Source organism: Prunus persica, chromosome G1 (assembly GCF_000346465.2).
Source record: "Prunus persica cultivar Lovell chromosome G1, Prunus_persica_NCBIv2, whole genome shotgun sequence".
Lineage (NCBI taxonomy): Eukaryota > Viridiplantae > Streptophyta > Magnoliopsida > Rosales > Rosaceae > Prunus > Prunus persica.
In genome coordinates this window covers 36,028,948-36,047,041 of record NC_034009.1, presented here as the reverse complement: position 1 = coordinate 36,047,041, position 18,094 = coordinate 36,028,948, and the positions used below count along the sequence as shown (strand labels likewise).

The 18,094-nt window shown below is 36.9% G+C and overlaps 4 protein-coding genes across 6 annotated transcripts; 1 reads left to right on the top strand and 3 right to left on the bottom strand.

Annotated features, from left to right (window-relative positions):
* On the top strand, positions 4,071-8,015 carry LOC18792980 (pollen-specific protein SF21). Its single transcript, XM_007222207.2, has 11 exons — positions 4,071-4,262; positions 5,105-5,204; positions 5,702-5,799; positions 5,937-6,025; positions 6,289-6,349; positions 6,456-6,542; positions 6,625-6,702; positions 6,793-6,849; positions 6,969-7,024; positions 7,210-7,345; positions 7,448-8,015. Exons 1-11 carry the CDS (start codon positions 4,203-4,205, stop codon positions 7,676-7,678), a joined length of 1,053 nt encoding a protein of 350 aa, XP_007222269.1. The 5' UTR covers positions 4,071-4,202; the 3' UTR covers positions 7,679-8,015.
* Positions 8,372-9,871, bottom strand: LOC18788960 (inorganic pyrophosphatase 2). Its single transcript, XM_007226571.2, has 4 exons — positions 9,655-9,871; positions 9,388-9,509; positions 9,091-9,292; positions 8,372-8,988 (listed from the first exon to the last, which is right to left on the bottom strand). Exons 1-4 carry the CDS (start codon positions 9,790-9,792, stop codon positions 8,599-8,601), a joined length of 852 nt encoding a protein of 283 aa, XP_007226633.2. The 5' UTR covers positions 9,793-9,871; the 3' UTR covers positions 8,372-8,598.
* Positions 10,109-14,227, bottom strand: LOC18791984 (homeobox protein ATH1). 3 transcript variants are annotated; one of them, XM_020554390.1, is made up of 6 exons: positions 13,971-14,227; positions 13,091-13,177; positions 11,486-12,773; positions 10,838-11,184; positions 10,621-10,681; positions 10,109-10,504 (listed from the first exon to the last, which is right to left on the bottom strand). In XM_020554390.1, the coding sequence occupies exons 3-6, from the start codon at positions 12,614-12,616 to the stop codon at positions 10,334-10,336; spliced, it is 1,710 nt and encodes a 569-aa protein (XP_020409979.1). In that variant the 5' UTR covers positions 12,617-12,773; positions 13,091-13,177; positions 13,971-14,227; the 3' UTR covers positions 10,109-10,333. The 3 variants fall into 3 exon arrangements, with proteins under 3 accessions (XP_020409979.1, XP_007222468.2, XP_020409980.1); XM_007222406.2 differs by lacking the exon at positions 13,971-14,227 and having other exon boundaries at positions 13,091-13,945; XM_020554391.1 differs by lacking the exon at positions 13,971-14,227 and having other exon boundaries at positions 10,110-10,504; positions 11,486-12,441; positions 13,091-13,944.
* On the bottom strand, positions 17,064-18,094 carry LOC18790573 (abscisic acid receptor PYL2). Its single transcript, XM_007225536.2, has one exon. The coding sequence runs from the start codon at positions 17,958-17,960 to the stop codon at positions 17,361-17,363; it is 600 nt and encodes a 199-aa protein (XP_007225598.2). The 5' UTR covers positions 17,961-18,094; the 3' UTR covers positions 17,064-17,360.

Here is an 18,094-nt window from a genome sequence, read left to right as displayed (position 1 = left end):
ACATATCTAACAAGCGAATGGTGAAATATGCCCATTATAATGGTTGGTTGGATAGAGGGCCTTATTATGTGAGGGTTAGTGCGGGACATCAACGTGGAACTAGACTATGAATAATGAAATTGAGACATAAAACTCCAAATTATGCAGTTCAATTGAAAATTTTAAATATGAAACTCAAACTTGAACTCATAACTACCACCAACACTTTCATAATTCTTAAGGTTTTATATAAATAGAGTACAATCCATATTTTTGGATCTTATCCTAGATTTTTGAAACGTAATTTTAGATCATGAAGCAAACAAACCCTAATTCTTTTATTAAAACTTTGGCACATAGCGTAAGGCCCAAACTAAGTTGGCATAATCTTCAAGAGACCAGAATTTTGACATGGGGCTGACCCATGAACTCAAATGGCATAAAAGCAGCCCATTCAAATAGCTTGTTGTCGTTTTGTTCTGATTGGCAGGCAGAGGGATTGGGTCGGGCCTGTTTCAATTCTACCTCCTCCTGACTGGTCCTTATGACCGACAGGAGCAAGCCAATGTGGTTTAAGTGGGCCCACTTCTCTCCAAGCGTCCACACTTGAACTGGTCACGTGTAATACGTGGTGTGAGTTCCAAGCTCCAACGCGAGCAAACGACATTCACAAGTCTACCATGTCGTCCGGCTTTTCAACAAAGGTTTTTTTACATTCCCTTGCCTGCATGCTGCTGAGTTGAATCTTAATCTCTATAAATAGGTAATTTCAAATTTTATTTTGTATATAAAATAATTATAAATATTATTTGAGGATTTAATTTTAAAAATGGTGCCCAAAAAGAAAAAAAGAAGGATTGTTCTTGCCCTGTATCACACGCAATGCTTATGCAAACTTTACTAATGATTTGCACAAGAAAGGTTTAAAAAGGGGCCAATTACGACGTGGCACTCGAGATTGAGAGGGACGGTCATAACTTTGATGTGCGAGGAGGAGAAGAACCCACAGATTATGAAACCACACCAACCTTTTTCCTTTCTTTTTCCCTTACATTTGCTTGGAGTATATATTTTATACTTTTAAATCTCAGGAGAGTTAGAATAATGTTACTGTCAATCGTGCGTGGATGTGTGAAGTATTTTTACTCATTAATCATTGTAAACTTAATTATAAAACCCACATACATCAGTACGTAACTAAAAAAATTCATCACACGTCCATCCGCGACTATCGGTAACACTCCTCCACAAATTATATGTGTTATGTTGCCAAACATGATGACCGACACAGCTTTTGGTTGTTGTTCAAAACTGTGAGAACACCAACAATGCGATTTATAAATGCCAAGGTACCTTGGTTGAAAAATAAGGCAGAGTCATATTTCTTTTCCTTTTGGCTAAGCTATGTAGCCAATTAATAACATTTATTGTTTATAAAAGATTTAATGTAGTGTAGTCAATACCCTACCTGCCATAGCTTTCAAGAAAAGTTGTTCATCACTCTGAGCTGAGCTATCGCTTTTGTTGTTCTCATTATCTGCCTTAGCAAACATTATTTAAATATGTTTCAAAAGCCATACCAAAATTAAAATATACTTTTGATGGAAATGATTTAAGCGCATATGGGAAATAATATTTTGCCAATTACAAATTATATAAATGAGATTATTACCATTAAAAAAAAATTGGGGGATAAAATTAAAGAGGTTTTAGAATGTGGTTGGTGGGGAAAATAGCGATGGGGTATTGGAACTTATGGTGTACTTACGTTAGTTTACTAGTCAAAGATTCTGGTTTATAATCTTAGAAGAGTGTATCAAAAGAATGAGTAATTCCAAAATAAATTATATGGGCATGTTTGGCTCGTGGATTAATTATTTTAAAAGCGATTTAAGACAAACAGATTATGAAGTTGGTAAGTGTCATATAGACGGCCGATGGGAGTTTTGATTGACAAGACGTCTCGTATTCTAGCTGCTAAAGAATAAGGACTTTTGTATGTTTTGCTAGATCGCATATATGGGGAGGGAGTTGGTAGAATTTAATTGGTGAATAGAAAAATGGTGTGAATTTTAGTAACAATAAAATTTCTGAGAGTTCATTTTGGCTCTAGTTGAGTGATTGATTCATTTTGCAATTTCAATAATAATAAAAACATGGAATTGAGTAGGTGGTTCTATATGCAATTAAAAAATGGAGTTAACTTTTAAAATAACATCAAATAATTTCATGTTAATATATTTTTTAGAAATATCTTAAACTTATAAAGTTAATAATTTTTTTAAAAAAATTACAAGATTAGAGAATAATCAGCACCATTGATTAAATGGACTCGTATCTTCTTCTTCTTTTTTTTGTTGAGAAATTATATGATTACATTCATAATTCATTCAAAAAAGCCACTAGCCACAAAATGAACTCGTATATAAATGTAATTATTTTATTTTTTTAGTAAAAGTGATAGTCTAAATTACAGGTGAGGGGGTTTCTCACACGCATGCACACAACTAAAATATCATGGGGGTTCAAACGACTTATATTATACAAGCCAATGCTCTTTTTCACTGGGTTAGACCCGTTGGTTGAAATTTTCTTTAAACAAGCATGCACAATGACATGTAAAAATAAAAATAAAAATACTAGATCACATTAATCTAAAATTAAAATTGGAAGTCAATTCAATCCCCACCTTTAAAATCCCATTTGATAATAATAGAACGTGCTTTTTAAGAATTATAGGCAACAAATTATGAGAATTATATAGGCTGTTTCTGTTTGTGTGGCAATTTCCGTTGAAAACTCGTTATCTGGTATTAGAAAAACGTTTTACTAAAATGACAAAAAAGTTGTGTTAAAAAAAGAACATTTGAATTGCTGTCTGGTGAGTGCTAATGACAGATACCAACTTGAATCATTCAATATATCATATTTTGAAGTTGTAAGCTAAATCTAGCCACACGATGTCTCAACCACAGATTCCTGTGGGTTGAGATGATGAAAGCCTACCATGCATCCCAAAAATAATAATTACAAAATCTGTTAGTATATTCGAATTTCAGCTACATTCACAACTTACACATGTATCATATTTGAGATTGTTAGAAAAAGATTTTTAATATTCCCCAAAACAGAAAAGAAGAAAGAAAACTAAATCAATATGTGATTAATAAAATCACGCACAAAATTATTTTTACAACTCAGTTAGTCTTATTTATTGTGCGGTATGTGTGTGCATGTGTATATGTAAATTCAAAAGCGTTTTGAGAGTAATCTTAAATCCTCATAACTCGAAGAGTCGAAATCCAGTATTTGATCGTAAATATTTTAATATCGCTTGTTATAAAACATAGAATAAAAAAACCATTGTACATTTGTGTATTGTACGGCCATAGATTTATTAAAAATAAATAAACATTTTCGATGTTGTTCATCATATCGACTTATCCTTTTTTTTTTTGTTGGACATATCGACTTATCCATTTTTTTTTTATTGGACATATCGACTTATCCTTAGAATTAATAGGATTAATTACGACGCGTAATTTGAATTAATGGATCATTCTAATTGATCTACAAATAATTTGAAAACAATATCCCCGTCATTTAACAAGGACACGTAAATAATGGCACGCTTTGACAACTTTGACGTCCCCAGAATTGCCAGCATCATATGGCTTATTTTACCATCTGGCCCTTGGTTGAAAATGCAACTAACAATTATTTGTCAAAATTTTACCTGAAAAAGAAAACAACTTCAAAAAAGGAAAAACAGCTTCAACTACATAACTAATTCACCAGTAGTATATACCCATCAATCAGCATCACCTGTTTGCACAAAAATTATCAAATAGGGTTATTGTTTGAAAAGGGGAAAAAAGGAAAAAGAAAAATTAGGAAATCAGGGATAATTTGGTAAAATCGCAAAAACTGTCGGCTTCTATCTCTAACCCTGGTTAAATTAAAACCCGCGTCCGTGGTAGGACCATACCCCGTTCATACATACGGACAGCTCGTGAGCCTCTCTGGGATTAAGCGTCGGTGACTCGGTTAGCAACTCGTGCGAGTTCACCGCGCGTCAACATTTTAAAGAGACAGACAGAGACAGAGGCAGAGAGAGAAAGAGAGATTGATATATACATATATAAATATATAATACATGGAAACCAAGCCCAATGCCTCAGCCATTTGAGACTTGAGAGAGAGAGAGAAAGAGAGAGAGGGAAATGGGGGATTCAAGTGATTCAGTGTCGGTGGATATGGAGGGGGTTTCTCTTGGTGGAAAGGTACCCACATTTCTAGAAATTGTATTGTATTGTGTTTGTTTATGATTTTGCTTTTAACAACACTTTTGCTCTGTTTGGTTACCAAGAAAATAATGTTTGAAAAAAATTAAACCATGTAAGCATTGAACCTCTCAGGTTATTGTTAATGACATGGGTCTCATTTGAAATTTGTTTAATGCAAATATTGCGTTGATTCTGCTATTGTGAAATGCCCCACTGTTTGATTACAAGGAATATGCCAAGCATTAGTTTTTCTTAAATGCAGGTTGTATAGGAATGGTTTGTCTGTAAATTATGTGTAACATTGCTGGTTTAATAATTTAGCTAAGACTGGCAAATTCAGATTATCTATTTTTTTTGCTTTTTTTTTGTTTTTTGAATTCTTGTTTTGCTTGAAACAGCGCAAGTTTCTCATTTGGAAGCGTGCATATAAGTCAAATTTCAAGTTAATTAGTTAGCAGTTTGATTTCTCTGCTTTGGGAAATATAATGGTTTTTGTTTCGTAATTGTATGTAGATGTTCTTGGAGTCGAGGAATAAAAACTTCTAACATTCTGTATTTGACGAATGCCAATTTGCCTTTATGAGCAGAAGTGGTTAACTTTCTACTTTGAATTAAGGCTACCACTACTTTTCTTCTTGATGATATACTTTGTTTCCTTGGAGAAAATTACCCCAAAAGGCGGTTAAACTTTTTAATGTCTAGTTCTTCTCTTGAATGCTCATTTCAGTCATAACAGTGCTTTGTCACTATTCTGTGTTTGTAACTTATATTATGTTTTCTCAATTTACTTTCCTGGAATGTTGCCGGAATTGTATTCTTATTATGGAATCTCTCTGCAGGAGCATCTTGTAAAAACCTGTCTTGGCTATGTGTCTGTCGCTGTGTTGGGAGATCAGGACAAGCCAGCTCTTGTCACTTATCCAGATTTAGCCCTAAACCGTAAGTAAACAAAATTTAGCTACCAATAATTATTATTTTTTTATGGGTTGTACTTGTGGTTTGTTTTTGTCTTGCATTTCAACCTTGTTCTACTTATTAGTTGGTTGATCTTACCCATCATATCGAGAATGCCATATTTTTAGTATAGGTGTAAGAAGCAAAGATGCTTGACATTTATATTTCTAAAATTCATTTTGATTCGTATTATTATTTTTTATTTACTCTTGGGTGGCAGAGGGGCATTGTGGATTTTAAAGTGCAGTTCCAAAATAGTTTAGCTTTGCTCTTTTCTTCCTAAATTGGAGAAATTTATGAACTGTAATATAAATACTTACGATCTGAAGGATCATGGATTAGTTCAACCAAACTAGTTGATTTGTTGCATTTGGACGTAAATGAAAGATCAAGAGAAATCATGCACTTCAACATCATATTTTTTTCAGTGACATTACTTTGAAGCTCCAACTTAACTTTTGTCTTATTGTGTGATTTATCAGATATGTCCTGCTTTCAAGGACTATTATTTTGTCCAGAAGCATGTTCCTTGCTGCTCCACAACTTTTGCATATATCATATCAGTCCTCCTGGCCATGAGGTTTGTAACTCAATAACTTGACTACATATATGGCTCCCACTTGATTTTCATGTCTACATGGGTCTAATTATCTCTTATATTGAGTGCTATTATTCACATCGTTTCTTATCTCGTGCTTTCTTCAAGAACTATTTCAGTTGGGAGCTTCTGCAATCAGCCTTGATGATTCTGTGTATTCTGTTGATGATTTAGTAGATCAGATTGCCGAGGTTCTTGATTTTTTTGGGTAATCAAATTTTCCGTTTATGCTTTAACTTTATGTAAATCAGGAGCTTGCCTTAGAGTAATCTGAATTAGTTGTCTGTTAGTCAGAATGCTTCTGGTTTAGTTGTTGAAAAAGATGTTTAGACACATTTGCTATTGCTACACACGCACAAAAAAAAAGCTCCATGAAGCTATCGTTTCCTTTAATACATTATTATTCTTTACATATTTAGATAGGTTGAACAAGGAAGGGAATTACCCTGATGTTTCTTTCTCCCTCTGTAGACTTGGTGCAGTGATGTGTATGGGGGTTACAGCTGGAGCTTACATTCTCACCCGGTTTGCTGTAAGATCTCTATTGGCACAGTGCACTATAGTGCTCATATGTGTTATTAATTTTTCCAATAAATCCTTTATGGATCTTCTGATTTATCCATAACTCTTTGCAACAGATGAAATATAGATCACGTGTCATGGGCTTGATACTTGTGTCTCCTATATGCAAAGCAGCCTCTTGGACTGAATGGTTGTATAATAAGGTTTTTTTCCCCTTTCCTGGACCTGTAATTTTGTTCTGTTTAGAGAATCTAGTTCTCACATAACATTCCATATCATTTGCAGGTGATGTCAAATTTACTGTACTTCTATGGCATGTGCGGGGTGGTAAAGGAGATACTGCTTAAGCGGTACTTCAGCAAGGTATGCCATTGTTTTAGTTTAACTCACATATACTTGTGTCACCACATTTAAATTGGTTTGATTGTTTTAAGTTTTTAATCCTGGTGGCAGGAAGTTCGTGGTGGTGTTCACATACCAGAGTCAGATATAGTTCAGGCATGCAGAAGGGTTAGTGTTCTAGCCTTTATTACCTTCTCTGATTTATATTAAGTTCTTTGTCTGTGTAAATCAAACAATGAGATTGGTCAAGTGCTGAGCACATGTCTAATGTGTGGATGCTCTTACAGTCGCTTGATGAAAGGCAAAGTTCAAATGTTTGGCGATTTCTTGAAGCAATGAATGGGTAAATCCCGTCCCCAAGATTTCTTTTTAGTTTTTATATGTTAACCTCCATTATCTTACATTTCAAGTTTTCTGTCACGTGAACTGTCTTTGTGCATCCGAGATGTCCAATTATTTCCGCTTAAATAAATTAGAGTTTGACGCATTAGGTGGCATGGAATTAACTCTGTTTTTTATGCCTAGCAGGAGACCTGACATTTCCGAAGGATTGCGAAAGCTACAATGCCGTTCACTAATATTTGTTGGGGATAGCTCTCCGTTTCACTCAGAAGCTCTGTACATGACTTCAAAACTAGACAGACGATATAGTGCCTTGGTTGAGGTATGGAACCCATATCAAATTCCCACGGTCATATCATGCATTATTTGTATCTTTCCATAAATGTAAAGCAAACTCATCACTGGAGGTGTGTGTGACCTGCAGGTTCAGGCATGCGGGTCAATGGTGACAGAGGAGCAGCCCCATGCAATGTTGATACCAATAGAGTACTTCCTCATGGGATATGGCTTATACAGGCCTTCTCAGTCTAGTGTCAGCCCGAGAAGCCCTTTAAGTCCGTCCTGCATCGCACCGGAGCTTCTTTCACCGGAAAGCATGGGCTTGAAGTTGAAACCAATAAAAACTCGGGTTCGGGATCCTCATGAGAGAAGTTGAAAAAAAGGGTTTGCAGGGAAAATCGGGTTTTTTTTGGTAATGTATTCGAGCCATCTGAGTCTGAGCTCTCACTTGATTGGTTGGGGATTAAGAAAAGAGAGGGGTTATTAGCGGTTCTGTAGATAAAGAGAGAAAGAGAAAGATACAAGGGAAAATTGATAAGGAAAGCAGACATCATTTTTTCATTTGTAGTCCACAAATGTTAGTTGGGGAGGGGAGGGGGCTAGTTTTCTTCTGTATACGTTCGAAATAATTATTTTTTTTTAAAAAAAAGGGACATTACAATAATGATATAAAATGGATGATGAGCTTGTGCTTTCTCCTGTATGTTTATTTATTTCTTCTTTTTAGTTTCATGGATGACGTGGCACACTATGGAAGTTTCATGGTGGCTCATGTGTCAGCCAGCCCATCCTTCGTTGGCACTTTATTGCGTCTTAAAGGTGAAACCAGATGAAAATGCAATGTCATTCTTGTTCACTTGCTAGTTGATGATGATAATGCCACAAACAAAATATGGTTCCATGAATCACTATGCATGCCCTCAAGGTGGACTTGGTGGAGTCTGTCATGGCCTGCATGATAAGATTGGCTAATTGCAAAGCTTGTCATCAAATATGAACAATTTTTTGCTCATCATCTTTCCTAGATGTCGGAACATGATCAACGGCCCATATTTACAATTCGACAATATAATATTTTATGCCTTTGGACAATCTGATAAGTAAATCACCATTAAACGTAACTTTTGCATGAAGACAAAATAACATAATACAACAATTTTCTGCTGTACAATAGAAGGTAATCAAACCTTAAACCTAACTTATTTTTGTCCACGCATCGTCGCCACTTGGATTAACTATAAGGACTTAGAATACAACATTAAGCTACCTCAACATGAAGTCGTTCTTAAATCTTAACTACTGGCGAGGAAGTGGAACTGGGAGAGCATTTTGAAAGGCTTCATGGGCAGTGAGACAGGTCGAACTGTTTTGAGACTTACAGTCAACTGGAACCAATTGATCAGTTGACCTCGACTTGTTTTCAGTGAAGAATGCATTAACTGTGTTGAGCAAGACAGCCCCAAGCTCATCACACTCATTCCATTCGTAAATTTTTGCCTTGGTAAACAATGGATTGGCAGAAATTAAGTCCCAGATAGGAAAATCCCTCCTTGGCATCAGAAAATCTCCTTCTTCAAGCTTCAAACCTGCGCAAAAATCAGGAGCTCCATCCCCAACATAGATGAACTGTTTATGTTTCTTCCCATCTGCTGCAACAGAAGCTTGGATCTTTTCCATTATTAGACCCTGTAACAAAAGAAACCCCACAAACATACTAAACCAATGTAATTAAACTTGTGATTTTGATTTGGGATACTTAAATATATGCAATTAGTTTAGTTTAATCACCTTGCACATGCTGGGAGGGCAAATGGTACAGCCATGAGAAGATGAGTGGAAATCATGGTAGGGAAAGATTCTAAGCCTGCCCTGTTCATCAATAATGCTTGGGTTGGTGTTGATTTCTGAGAAACAATCCATTAGCCCATGATGCTTCAATATTGTGTCTATGAAAAATTCATTTGCAGCACTTAACACCCTCAGATCACACCTGCATGTGTTACAATTAGAATTTTTCATAACAATTATAGCATAATTTGTTCTGTTTTGTCAATTCATAGGATGTTTATAAGGAAAGGAAATTACCCAAAAGCATGGGCTGATTTGATTGCAGAGGCAATGTTGGGATGCAGTGGAATCTTCTTTAAACATTCTGCAATGTCCTCAATTGTCATTCCACGAGAATGAAGCTCCCTCATCATTCTATCCTGAAGTTACACACCCAATTCAACTGTTAAATGATCCTTTGGTTTAGTGTCACTCAATCTTCATTTTAAAGTACCGAGTTAAAATCTTGTACACACTGACAATTGTTGATAAAAAAGAAAAAAAAAAAAACCAATTGAAACAAACCATAAGAGAGTTCCAAGGCATGGTAGGGAGGAGCTGAGTGAACAAGTCTTTGACACCCAACTCCTCCACAACCCAGTTGTCGCTATCCCAGTCAATGATCGTCTTGTCAAAGTCAAAAACAACGACCAGCCCCGCCATTGCTCCGGCACCACCACCACTTGGTAGTTCAAAAGTATCAAAGAGAGAGTAGAAGTAGCGCGTGTAAATCAAGTGACACAGTAGGCTTAAGCCTTAATCTGTTTTTATAGGGGTTGCTTTAGCAAATTGCTTACAGCTTAGCAAGCACTGAGTCCCTGGCTTTGGGACATAAAGGGAGGAGGGTACGTATGCATATACTTAGTGGACAATGTTGTGTCCTGCGTGAACTATAAACTCCCACGTCCAAATCCCAAACACTATTTAGCATGCATGAACCGTAATTTAATTTAAGGATTAAACTAAATCATGCGTGTAAACCTTTCGGTTTTCATTACGAAAAAGCTCCAAAATAAATAATTTTCTAGCCATTTTTTTCCACAACGATTCTACTATTGCTTGCAAAACATTCTTGTGGGCAAGGGCAATGGGCATGGTCACTGAAACCTACTCCTGAATAATTTCCACAACTATATACACTTGTAGCATTAATGTTGTGGAATATGCCCCATTTTCCATTCGCTATGTACCCTTTCAAAAACCTTCAGTTCACACCAAATTTGTGATGGTTAATACTTATGTTGTGGTGGTGGCTTCTATTGTTTCTCTCAGTGTTGTCACTTTGACGAGTCTTTCGTCTGTTCATCTCCGAGTACATTTCCTCAATCATCGGTTTCCATAGCCGGACACGAGCGTTGATGAACCAGTTGGATACCTGGCATGGACAATTTTATAGAGAATGAGTTCTTAGAAGCTGAGGATTCAAATGCCAAACAAAAGGAAATTAAAACCAAAAGTTGGGGATGTAATAAAATCGGAGATCAAATATACCTGGTTTCTTGTCAATCCACTTTTCACTGCAAGGACATGCTTCTCTGCATCTTTAGGGTACCTGAAATCAATCAAATGGATAAGACATTCTAGGATATCTCTACTTACAAACACTTCATTTCAGCAAAATATATATTGCATCGTTTGAGCTCATCACGATGCCGAATACTCAATCAAGCACAAGCACAAGCACAAGACATTTAAGTGAGAAGCTCACGGATGAAGGAAGTTTTGAAACATCCATGCACGTAAAACTGAGACTGATCTTTCAGGCAAGCCTCTCTGGGGTCTCCATATTTGATGTTCTTTCTTTTTTAGATGCTGCAGAGCCAACTGCTTGTGGATTTCAAACGACCTTTCACTCTCACTGGGGGATGCAGGGTCCGAATTTGCAGTCATTGCAAGGAAATGGGTGCTAATCCTTTCCCTCAGATTTTTATACAGTACAGAGATTGTTTGAAGTGCAAAACGAGCATGTATATGGGGATCCGTCTCAGTAGCAGCATGAAATGCTGATACAACTGTATGAATCTCATCTACACATTGGTTGTAGCAATCATCAAGCTGCATCCACAGAAGAACAATATCAATCTTATCAATCTCTTACAGTGCCCAAATACTATTTCCAAGTCCACCACATGAGCAAACAAATATGCGAGAACAGGCCAACAAGGTTATTGAGGTGTAAAATGAAACATTTCTACACCTTTTGTCTATTAAGAAACTTTAATTTTACCAAATGTCAAATTTTAATCCAGTTTGTCTACACGACTTCCAATATCTAAATGCACTTGACATCTCAGTTAGAATCAGAACCAGAACAGATAACTCTAGACTAATTAATAATACAAAAGAACTGACATACCATTTGTAATAGGGTCAGCAATTTGGATTTCTTTGTTTTGATTTCCTGTTTTTGCAATGCAGTCTCCTTATGCAGCTCAAATCTACTATCGCTGTCAGCGTTCTCAGACAAGATCCTCGCAGATGAAAAACTCGACTGGTCTAGATTTTCTAGTGAGTAGCTTGCAATGTCAAAAAGTATTTCCTGAACCACATGAAGATATCTTGATCCACATATTACGTGGGATAGTTGAGGAGGTTTGCAAGAACCAAAACTTAGAGAAAGCTCCTCACTGTTGCAAGAATTTTGCTCTGATGAGCCAAACCTTGTTTGATTCAAAGAAGGGTGAGCCATCCCAGAAGAACCAATGTCTGAACACTGATTTCGGATATCCACCCCACCGACGATAGCAGGGCTGGATGTGGCAAGAGTTAGAGCGAGCTCGTTGCTGAATTTACAGGAACTGTAAGAATGATATGTCATTGCATTTTCACCATTTGATGATAACCATCCATTTGGATCCAGATTTCCTGTGGGTGAATATGGTTGAAGCCCTGTTCTTACCGAAGTTCTCTCACCAAGTTCCGAAGGAGCTGCGTACTTGTTGATCTCCCACTGACTACTTATACTACCAAGTATTTCATCATATCCACAATTCACAGAGGTTGCAAACAGAGAATTAGAGTTGTTAGAGCAGTCATTTGAAACGTAAGCTTCTGAAGAACTGACCGGAGTTCCTGAAATTGCTAAGTTGTTGAGATTTTCTTGAAGACTACCACTTGCAGCCAAAATGGTAGCAAGTGAAGCAGCAGAATGAGGTGTTGCTTGGAACACAGTATTATCGGCGAAACTTGAACTGATGAATGAGGAGTCTCTCACATTATGCCTTCTTTGGGATGTAACAAATGGATTTGATTCAACAATGCCGGCACCGTTTGTGCCATTAAACTCAGAATGAGAATGCATGACAGGTTCTCCTGGAAAGGATGAAAGCACCGGAACTAAGGCCATGCCATGGTTTTGGTGATTAAGATCAAATGAATAGGATTGAACAAGTGAGTTCATCGTTGTATGTGGTACAATCCCATCCATGACAACCGAATTTCGGGCGGTCAAGTCCGTAGGGACATTATACATTTGATTGTCCATCATAAAACGAGACAACAAATATCAGTTAGCATTGAGCATAAACAGCAGCTTTTGAAACTCTAGGAAATTTAGTTTAACAAAAAAGCAGGGGAGATGAATATAATATCAGGCCACTCCTTCTGATAAGATGAACTGACGACCAATACAGATCGATCTTAGCCTGGAAAAGTTTCAAAATAAAGTTAAAACACAAACAACATTTCAAAGACAACAAAGAAGGAAGTAAAACAAAACCGCACACAGTTTTTAGGTGCAGTCTGTGCTCTTAAATACCATGGAAACAGTTGGGCAAAACAGGATAGATGCAGACTGTCATGAAATGAACTCTATAAAATAAATACCATGGAACCACTTAACAAATTAGGTACATGCAAGTCAAGGTGTTGTTATGGAATTTCTCTTGATTAATCAATTGAAAGTGTTTTAAATCAAACACAGACATTTAACAAAACCGTGAAAGAGGTGAAAGAGACCAACCTGCCACCTACTTGCAGAGGAGGAGCTATCACCCACCAGCAAACAACCTCAATGAGAATGCAGGCCTTTCTAGGAACAAACCCTTCCCTAAGGCAAAACAATGTTGTTATAAATCTTCAAACAGATTCATGGGATTTGCCAAATCAGACCCCTTAGATTTATAATGATGAAAGATGGAATGGTGATTGACAACAATATATGTATACTTTCCTTGGAACTCAGAACAAGCCAATTCAGTGAAAGTTCACAAGATATGATTCGTTTACTTTATCCTTAAAGCCTTACAGGGAGTACAATGAAAAATAACTTTGTTCCTTCTTTAACAAAAAGAACAAGGAGAAAAAGCTAATTATAAGGTCTCATGCATCCTTCCCCCCACCTTTCTCAAATCACAAGAAATGAAAAAGGCAACACAAAAGGTGAAGTTTTTTGTTTGAATGAACAGAAAAGTGGGAATTTTTTTCAAGAAAACCAAAACCCAAGAAACTGAGATTCAGAGTTTCAGGAATCAGGACCCATCAAGTTTTTTTCAGAGAGTTTATCTCTCTTTCTTTCACTAGCTAAAGCCACAAGATTTGAAAAAAGCATGAAACATAAATGGGTCTGAAAAATAAAGGACACCCCATCTCAGAGAACCCAATAAAAGAAAGAAAGAGAGTGAGTGAGTCAAAAAGCTAAAGAGAAACACAAACAAATGAAAAGCTTTTATCACAGAGAGGTAAATGCTTTTATCACAGAGGTGGAGTTTGAATGTGTATGAAATTATGAAATGGACCATTAATTAAGATAAAGAGAGTAAGAGGAGCCACACAACACAAAGAGCAAACACACATAGTAGAGATAGAAAGAGAAAGAAAGAGAGGGAAATACAAGCGCACACATTACTACATGGTGCAGTGGCAGAGTGCCACTTATTTCCTCTGCAGGCTTTAGAGGGCCCATCTCTTTCCCTCTCATTCTGATCTCTTTTGTCCTCCTCACCACCTCTCATTATCTGCTTCTCTGCAATCATCACAACCAAAATATCTGGATTCTCTCTGTTCAAGCCACTGTTCTTGCCAGGTCCCCTCAGCCCCATTTTTCAGAGATGCAAAATATAGTAAAAAGGCCTTTGCTTTTTAGCTATTTTGGACACCAAGCCAGCTTAACCTGATGAGAAACGAGTAAATGTAGCAAGAGGCTCTCAAACTTTCTCTTCAGAATCCAACAACTAATGGCTTAAAAGGCAAATTGATAGGTGAAAAGAGAGAGAGAGAGAGAGCCAATGCACTGTTCGAGCAGTGTACTTTTGTAGACAATGCTGATGCAAGCAAACCCAAAATCTGATGAGAAAATCTACTTGGCAAATCTTCATGAATTTATGAGCAATTACAAACCCACCCACCTGCATACTTTCTTTTGGCATAGTTTCTCTTTGCATGGATCAAACCAATCCTATGCCCTACTTCTAATAGGTTAGGATCACATAATTACTATCAAATAGGCTTTTAAAATCTAACAAGTAATGATGAGAATCTGCCAAACTGGTGAGATGAGATTCCATAATGATGAAGGAGTGGCCCTCTCTCTCACACTTAACTGATCTTGTTTTGAATTCTTGGATCATGAATTTAATACAAACAAATAATGCTTTTTAAAAAAAATTAGAAGCAAATACATGAAGCTGCTCTGCCTCCTGATGTGACAGTACATGCAACCTGCTCTGAGATTTTGCTGCCCATCTCCATGTGCCAGTACATGATTTGACTAAAAAGTAAATACACTCAAATAATCAACGACTGCAAATTGGAAAAACCCATGTCTTCTTCCTACGGCTTACCTACACTGCCATTTGTAAACTTAGCTGCCCTGCCTTCCAGATTCAACTATGGAAGAAAGACCAGTATTGGGCCAGGCCCAGGATCAGCTTCAAGTAGCTTATGGGCCTAAGCCTGAACAAAAGGGCCTACAAATCATGCAGAACCCAAATAGATTAGATGACCCACAAATCTGTATTCTATTTAATTAGTGTTTTTAAAAATAATAAAAATACAAGCGAAGTGCTAGTTTAAATTACTATAATTTATAAGGAGAAGGATAGGGATGATAATGGGTCAAATCGGGGCTAGGTGTGTCATTCCCATCCCCGTTAAGCTTTTTTTCCCCATTCCTGCCTTCATACTCGCAATATTCATATTGGGGATTCCTTATTCCTACCTTCATTGGGGAATGGATTCCCCGACCCGCCCCATTAAGGAAAAAAAACCAATATATAACTACTTTGTTGAAGAAAAAAAAAATATGTATTAAGGCAAGATAATGAATATAAATAATACATACTTACAAGACAATATGAGAATGTTTATATATGTATAGGAAGTTAACTAACAGTCTCCTTCTATTGAGGGATCCCTCAAATAAAATTATTTAAGGGACGCCCTTTAGGGTACCCTACAATTTTTTTCTCAATGATCCAAACCATCTATTTTTTAGGTCTTCATTCATAGATCATCCTTACAAAAAATTAGACAAATCGGAAACCGTTTCGACATCCAATTGTGTCTTACAAAATCAATGAACACGGTACTTCAAGAAAATGCTAAAATTTCAATAACTTAATTGAGTGGTCAAATGATATCGGATTCAAGTGATTTTTTGTAGGGATGATCTTTGAATGAGTATCTACAAAATAGACGGTTTGGATTAGTGAAATACAATCCGGAGTGGGGCCTACAAGGGGTGTCCCTCAAATAAGCTTATTTGAGGGATCCCTCAATGGAAGCTCTCTGGTTAACTAAATAAATAAGTATTATGGCTTAAGATTTATATAAATTATATAAGTATATAATATAATAATATAAAATATAAAACTTAGTCAGTACAATCACTTTAATAGCATATTTATATATGTTATAATATATATTTATATACCTCATCAAAAATAAAATAAAATAATATATATATTCTAAACGGGGAGGGTTCAGGTTGGGGATTAAAATATCATCCTCGCCTCTCCCCAAACACCATACCTAAAAAATTCTCCGTACCCGTTTCCATACTTGTTTTTGGTCCCTCATACCTAACCCATTAGGGTCGAATCCCGGTAAAAACCCTTACCTGTGGGAAAAATTGTCATTCCTAAAGAAGGATCGGAAATTGAGTGTATGTAAGGGCTGCCTCGCTACCTTAGCCAACTGACTTGTGCAAGAAAATGATTGTTAAATCAAAAGTGAAATAAGTTCGTTTTATGATCACTACATTTACCAACTTTGTTTAACCTACTAATAGGCTGTAGCTAGGAACTACACCACACTACACTTAATTAGTGGTTTAATTAATTGAGATTAATGTAAATGAAATATAAGTGGCCACAATTGGCTGCTTCACTAAAGTGACAGACGAGGCAGAGGCTTCTTTCTTCCTGGTCACATGTCCCTCAAGGCTTGATCACAAGTCACCCTAATTTTTTCTCCTTTTCCTTTTGCTGTCCTTGCCGTTGAATTCAGGTTTGACATTTAAGCCACACGAAAAAGCACTGGACCAAATTATGCACCAACTATCTGCCCCTTCCCTAAAAATCTCTCTCTCTTTTTCTTCAATCGTGCACAAATACAAGGCAGAAATCTATCAATATTTTTGTCCGGATTTAAGCTCATAGCCGTACTTTTATATTTAAGTGCACGAAAGCTGCTTAGAAAAATATGCGCCTTGTATTCAATATGAAGCAATTATATATTGGGTGACGACTGAACACTTATATAATTTAATTTAATTTCTAATTCAAAACGAATGAGTAATAAGTGAAGAAAATACGAAAGATCTTACGTAGTGCAAAACAAACTTTCAACTTCTCCGGCATAGGATATACCCTCGCAACACACTCCAACTCCAATTTGATTATGAACAAATTTCCAGATGGTAGGGTTCAAGTTTTGAAGAGGGGGCGGTCGATCCCTACAAAATAATAAAAATTTGCTATAAACTAATACATTGAATTGAAACCAACTAACAAAGTGCCTTTGCTTTTTTAATTTATTGGAGAGAAAAATGATAAGATATAAAAATAATATCCCCATAACAATATAATCCACCCCAATGACCCAACCAAACTAAAATAAAAAAAATGTACATTAATTAATCAAATCCCAACTGTACCAAGTGAATAAAAAAAAACCCAAAAAAAGAAAAGAAAATCAAAGGAGGGAACAACAAACAACAATGCTAACCACTAAAAGTTGAAAAAAAGAACCAAAAAAAGGAAAAAAATAAAAACATAATCTGGTGTGTCGATTCAAGATTCTTCAATTTCCTGTCCTCCAATGCCGTGCGCAGAATTCATAGCCACCACCCCAAGCTTCTGCAGGTTCAACTTGATCACAGTGTCCACAAACATCTTCGTATCTTCCCCAGTGTTGCCTTCTGGTATGTCCACAATATAAGACTCCAATACAATCGAGTACACCTGATCACTCACCCCGTCTCTGCCATCAACGAACTCAGTAACCGAAGTAACCGACCTGTAATTGTTCAGCCTGTGTTCGCCTCCCACAACCCTAAAGCTAATTATGTGCTTCTCGTCGTCCAAAATCTCGAGCCTCTCGGTGCTCGTGGAGGCCGGAAGCCCCGAAACCACGGTCACCTCCCTTATGCTCCCGACGCCGCCGTCACCTTTCATGTTGCAGCTTTTGATGAAGTGCTTGTATTTTTGCGGGTTGTCGAAGCTTCGAACCAGAGGCCAGACGTGGCTGGCCGGGGCGTCGATTTTCTGTGCTATTAGCGACGTGCATGTGTTTGGCGACGGCTCGAATTTGTGGTAGGTTTTGATGAGGCTCTCTACCTCTGCAAACTCCTCTTGGGTTAGGCCATATGGTGGAGCTCGGCTAGCATCCATGGCTTTTGTGCTCACACGTGTGAGAAAATCAAACAATTAATTAGAGCATGCAAGCAGAAGGAGAAGGAGAAGGAGAAGGAGAAGAGAAGAAATGAATGAACACTAAAAGTAAAAGACTAAGTGAACCATCATAT

Excerpts from the sequence above, each read along its gene's own strand:
- LOC18792980 (XM_007222207.2), top strand. The coding sequence starts at position 4,203 with ATGGGGGATTCAAGTGATTCAGTGTCGGTGGATATGGAGGGGGTTTCT. Across the intron at positions 6,703-6,792 it reads TTAAGCGGTACTTCAGCAAG|GAAGTTCGTGGTGGTGTTCA; the intron begins GTATGCCATTGT and ends TCCTGGTGGCAG. Across the intron at positions 7,346-7,447 it reads GATATAGTGCCTTGGTTGAG|GTTCAGGCATGCGGGTCAAT; the intron begins GTATGGAACCCA and ends TGTGACCTGCAG.
- LOC18788960 (XM_007226571.2), bottom strand. The coding sequence starts at position 9,792 with ATGGCGGGGCTGGTCGTTGTTTTTGACTTTGACAAGACGATCATTGAC. Across the intron at positions 9,293-9,387 it reads AAATCAGCCCATGCTTTTGG|GTGTGATCTGAGGGTGTTAA; the intron begins GTAATTTCCTTT and ends TAACACATGCAG. Across the intron at positions 8,989-9,090 it reads GCCCTCCCAGCATGTGCAAG|GGTCTAATAATGGAAAAGAT; the intron begins GTGATTAAACTA and ends CTTTTGTTACAG.
- LOC18791984 (XM_020554390.1), bottom strand. The coding sequence starts at position 12,616 with ATGATGGACAATCAAATGTATAATGTCCCTACGGACTTGACCGCCCGA. Across the intron at positions 10,682-10,837 it reads TTTCAAAACTTCCTTCATCC|GTACCCTAAAGATGCAGAGA; the intron begins GTGAGCTTCTCA and ends GATTGATTTCAG. Across the intron at positions 10,505-10,620 it reads GTGGATTGACAAGAAACCAG|GTATCCAACTGGTTCATCAA; the intron begins GTATATTTGATC and ends TGTCCATGCCAG.
- LOC18790573 (XM_007225536.2), bottom strand. The coding sequence starts at position 17,960 with ATGGATGCTAGCCGAGCTCCACCATATGGCCTAACCCAAGAGGAGTTT.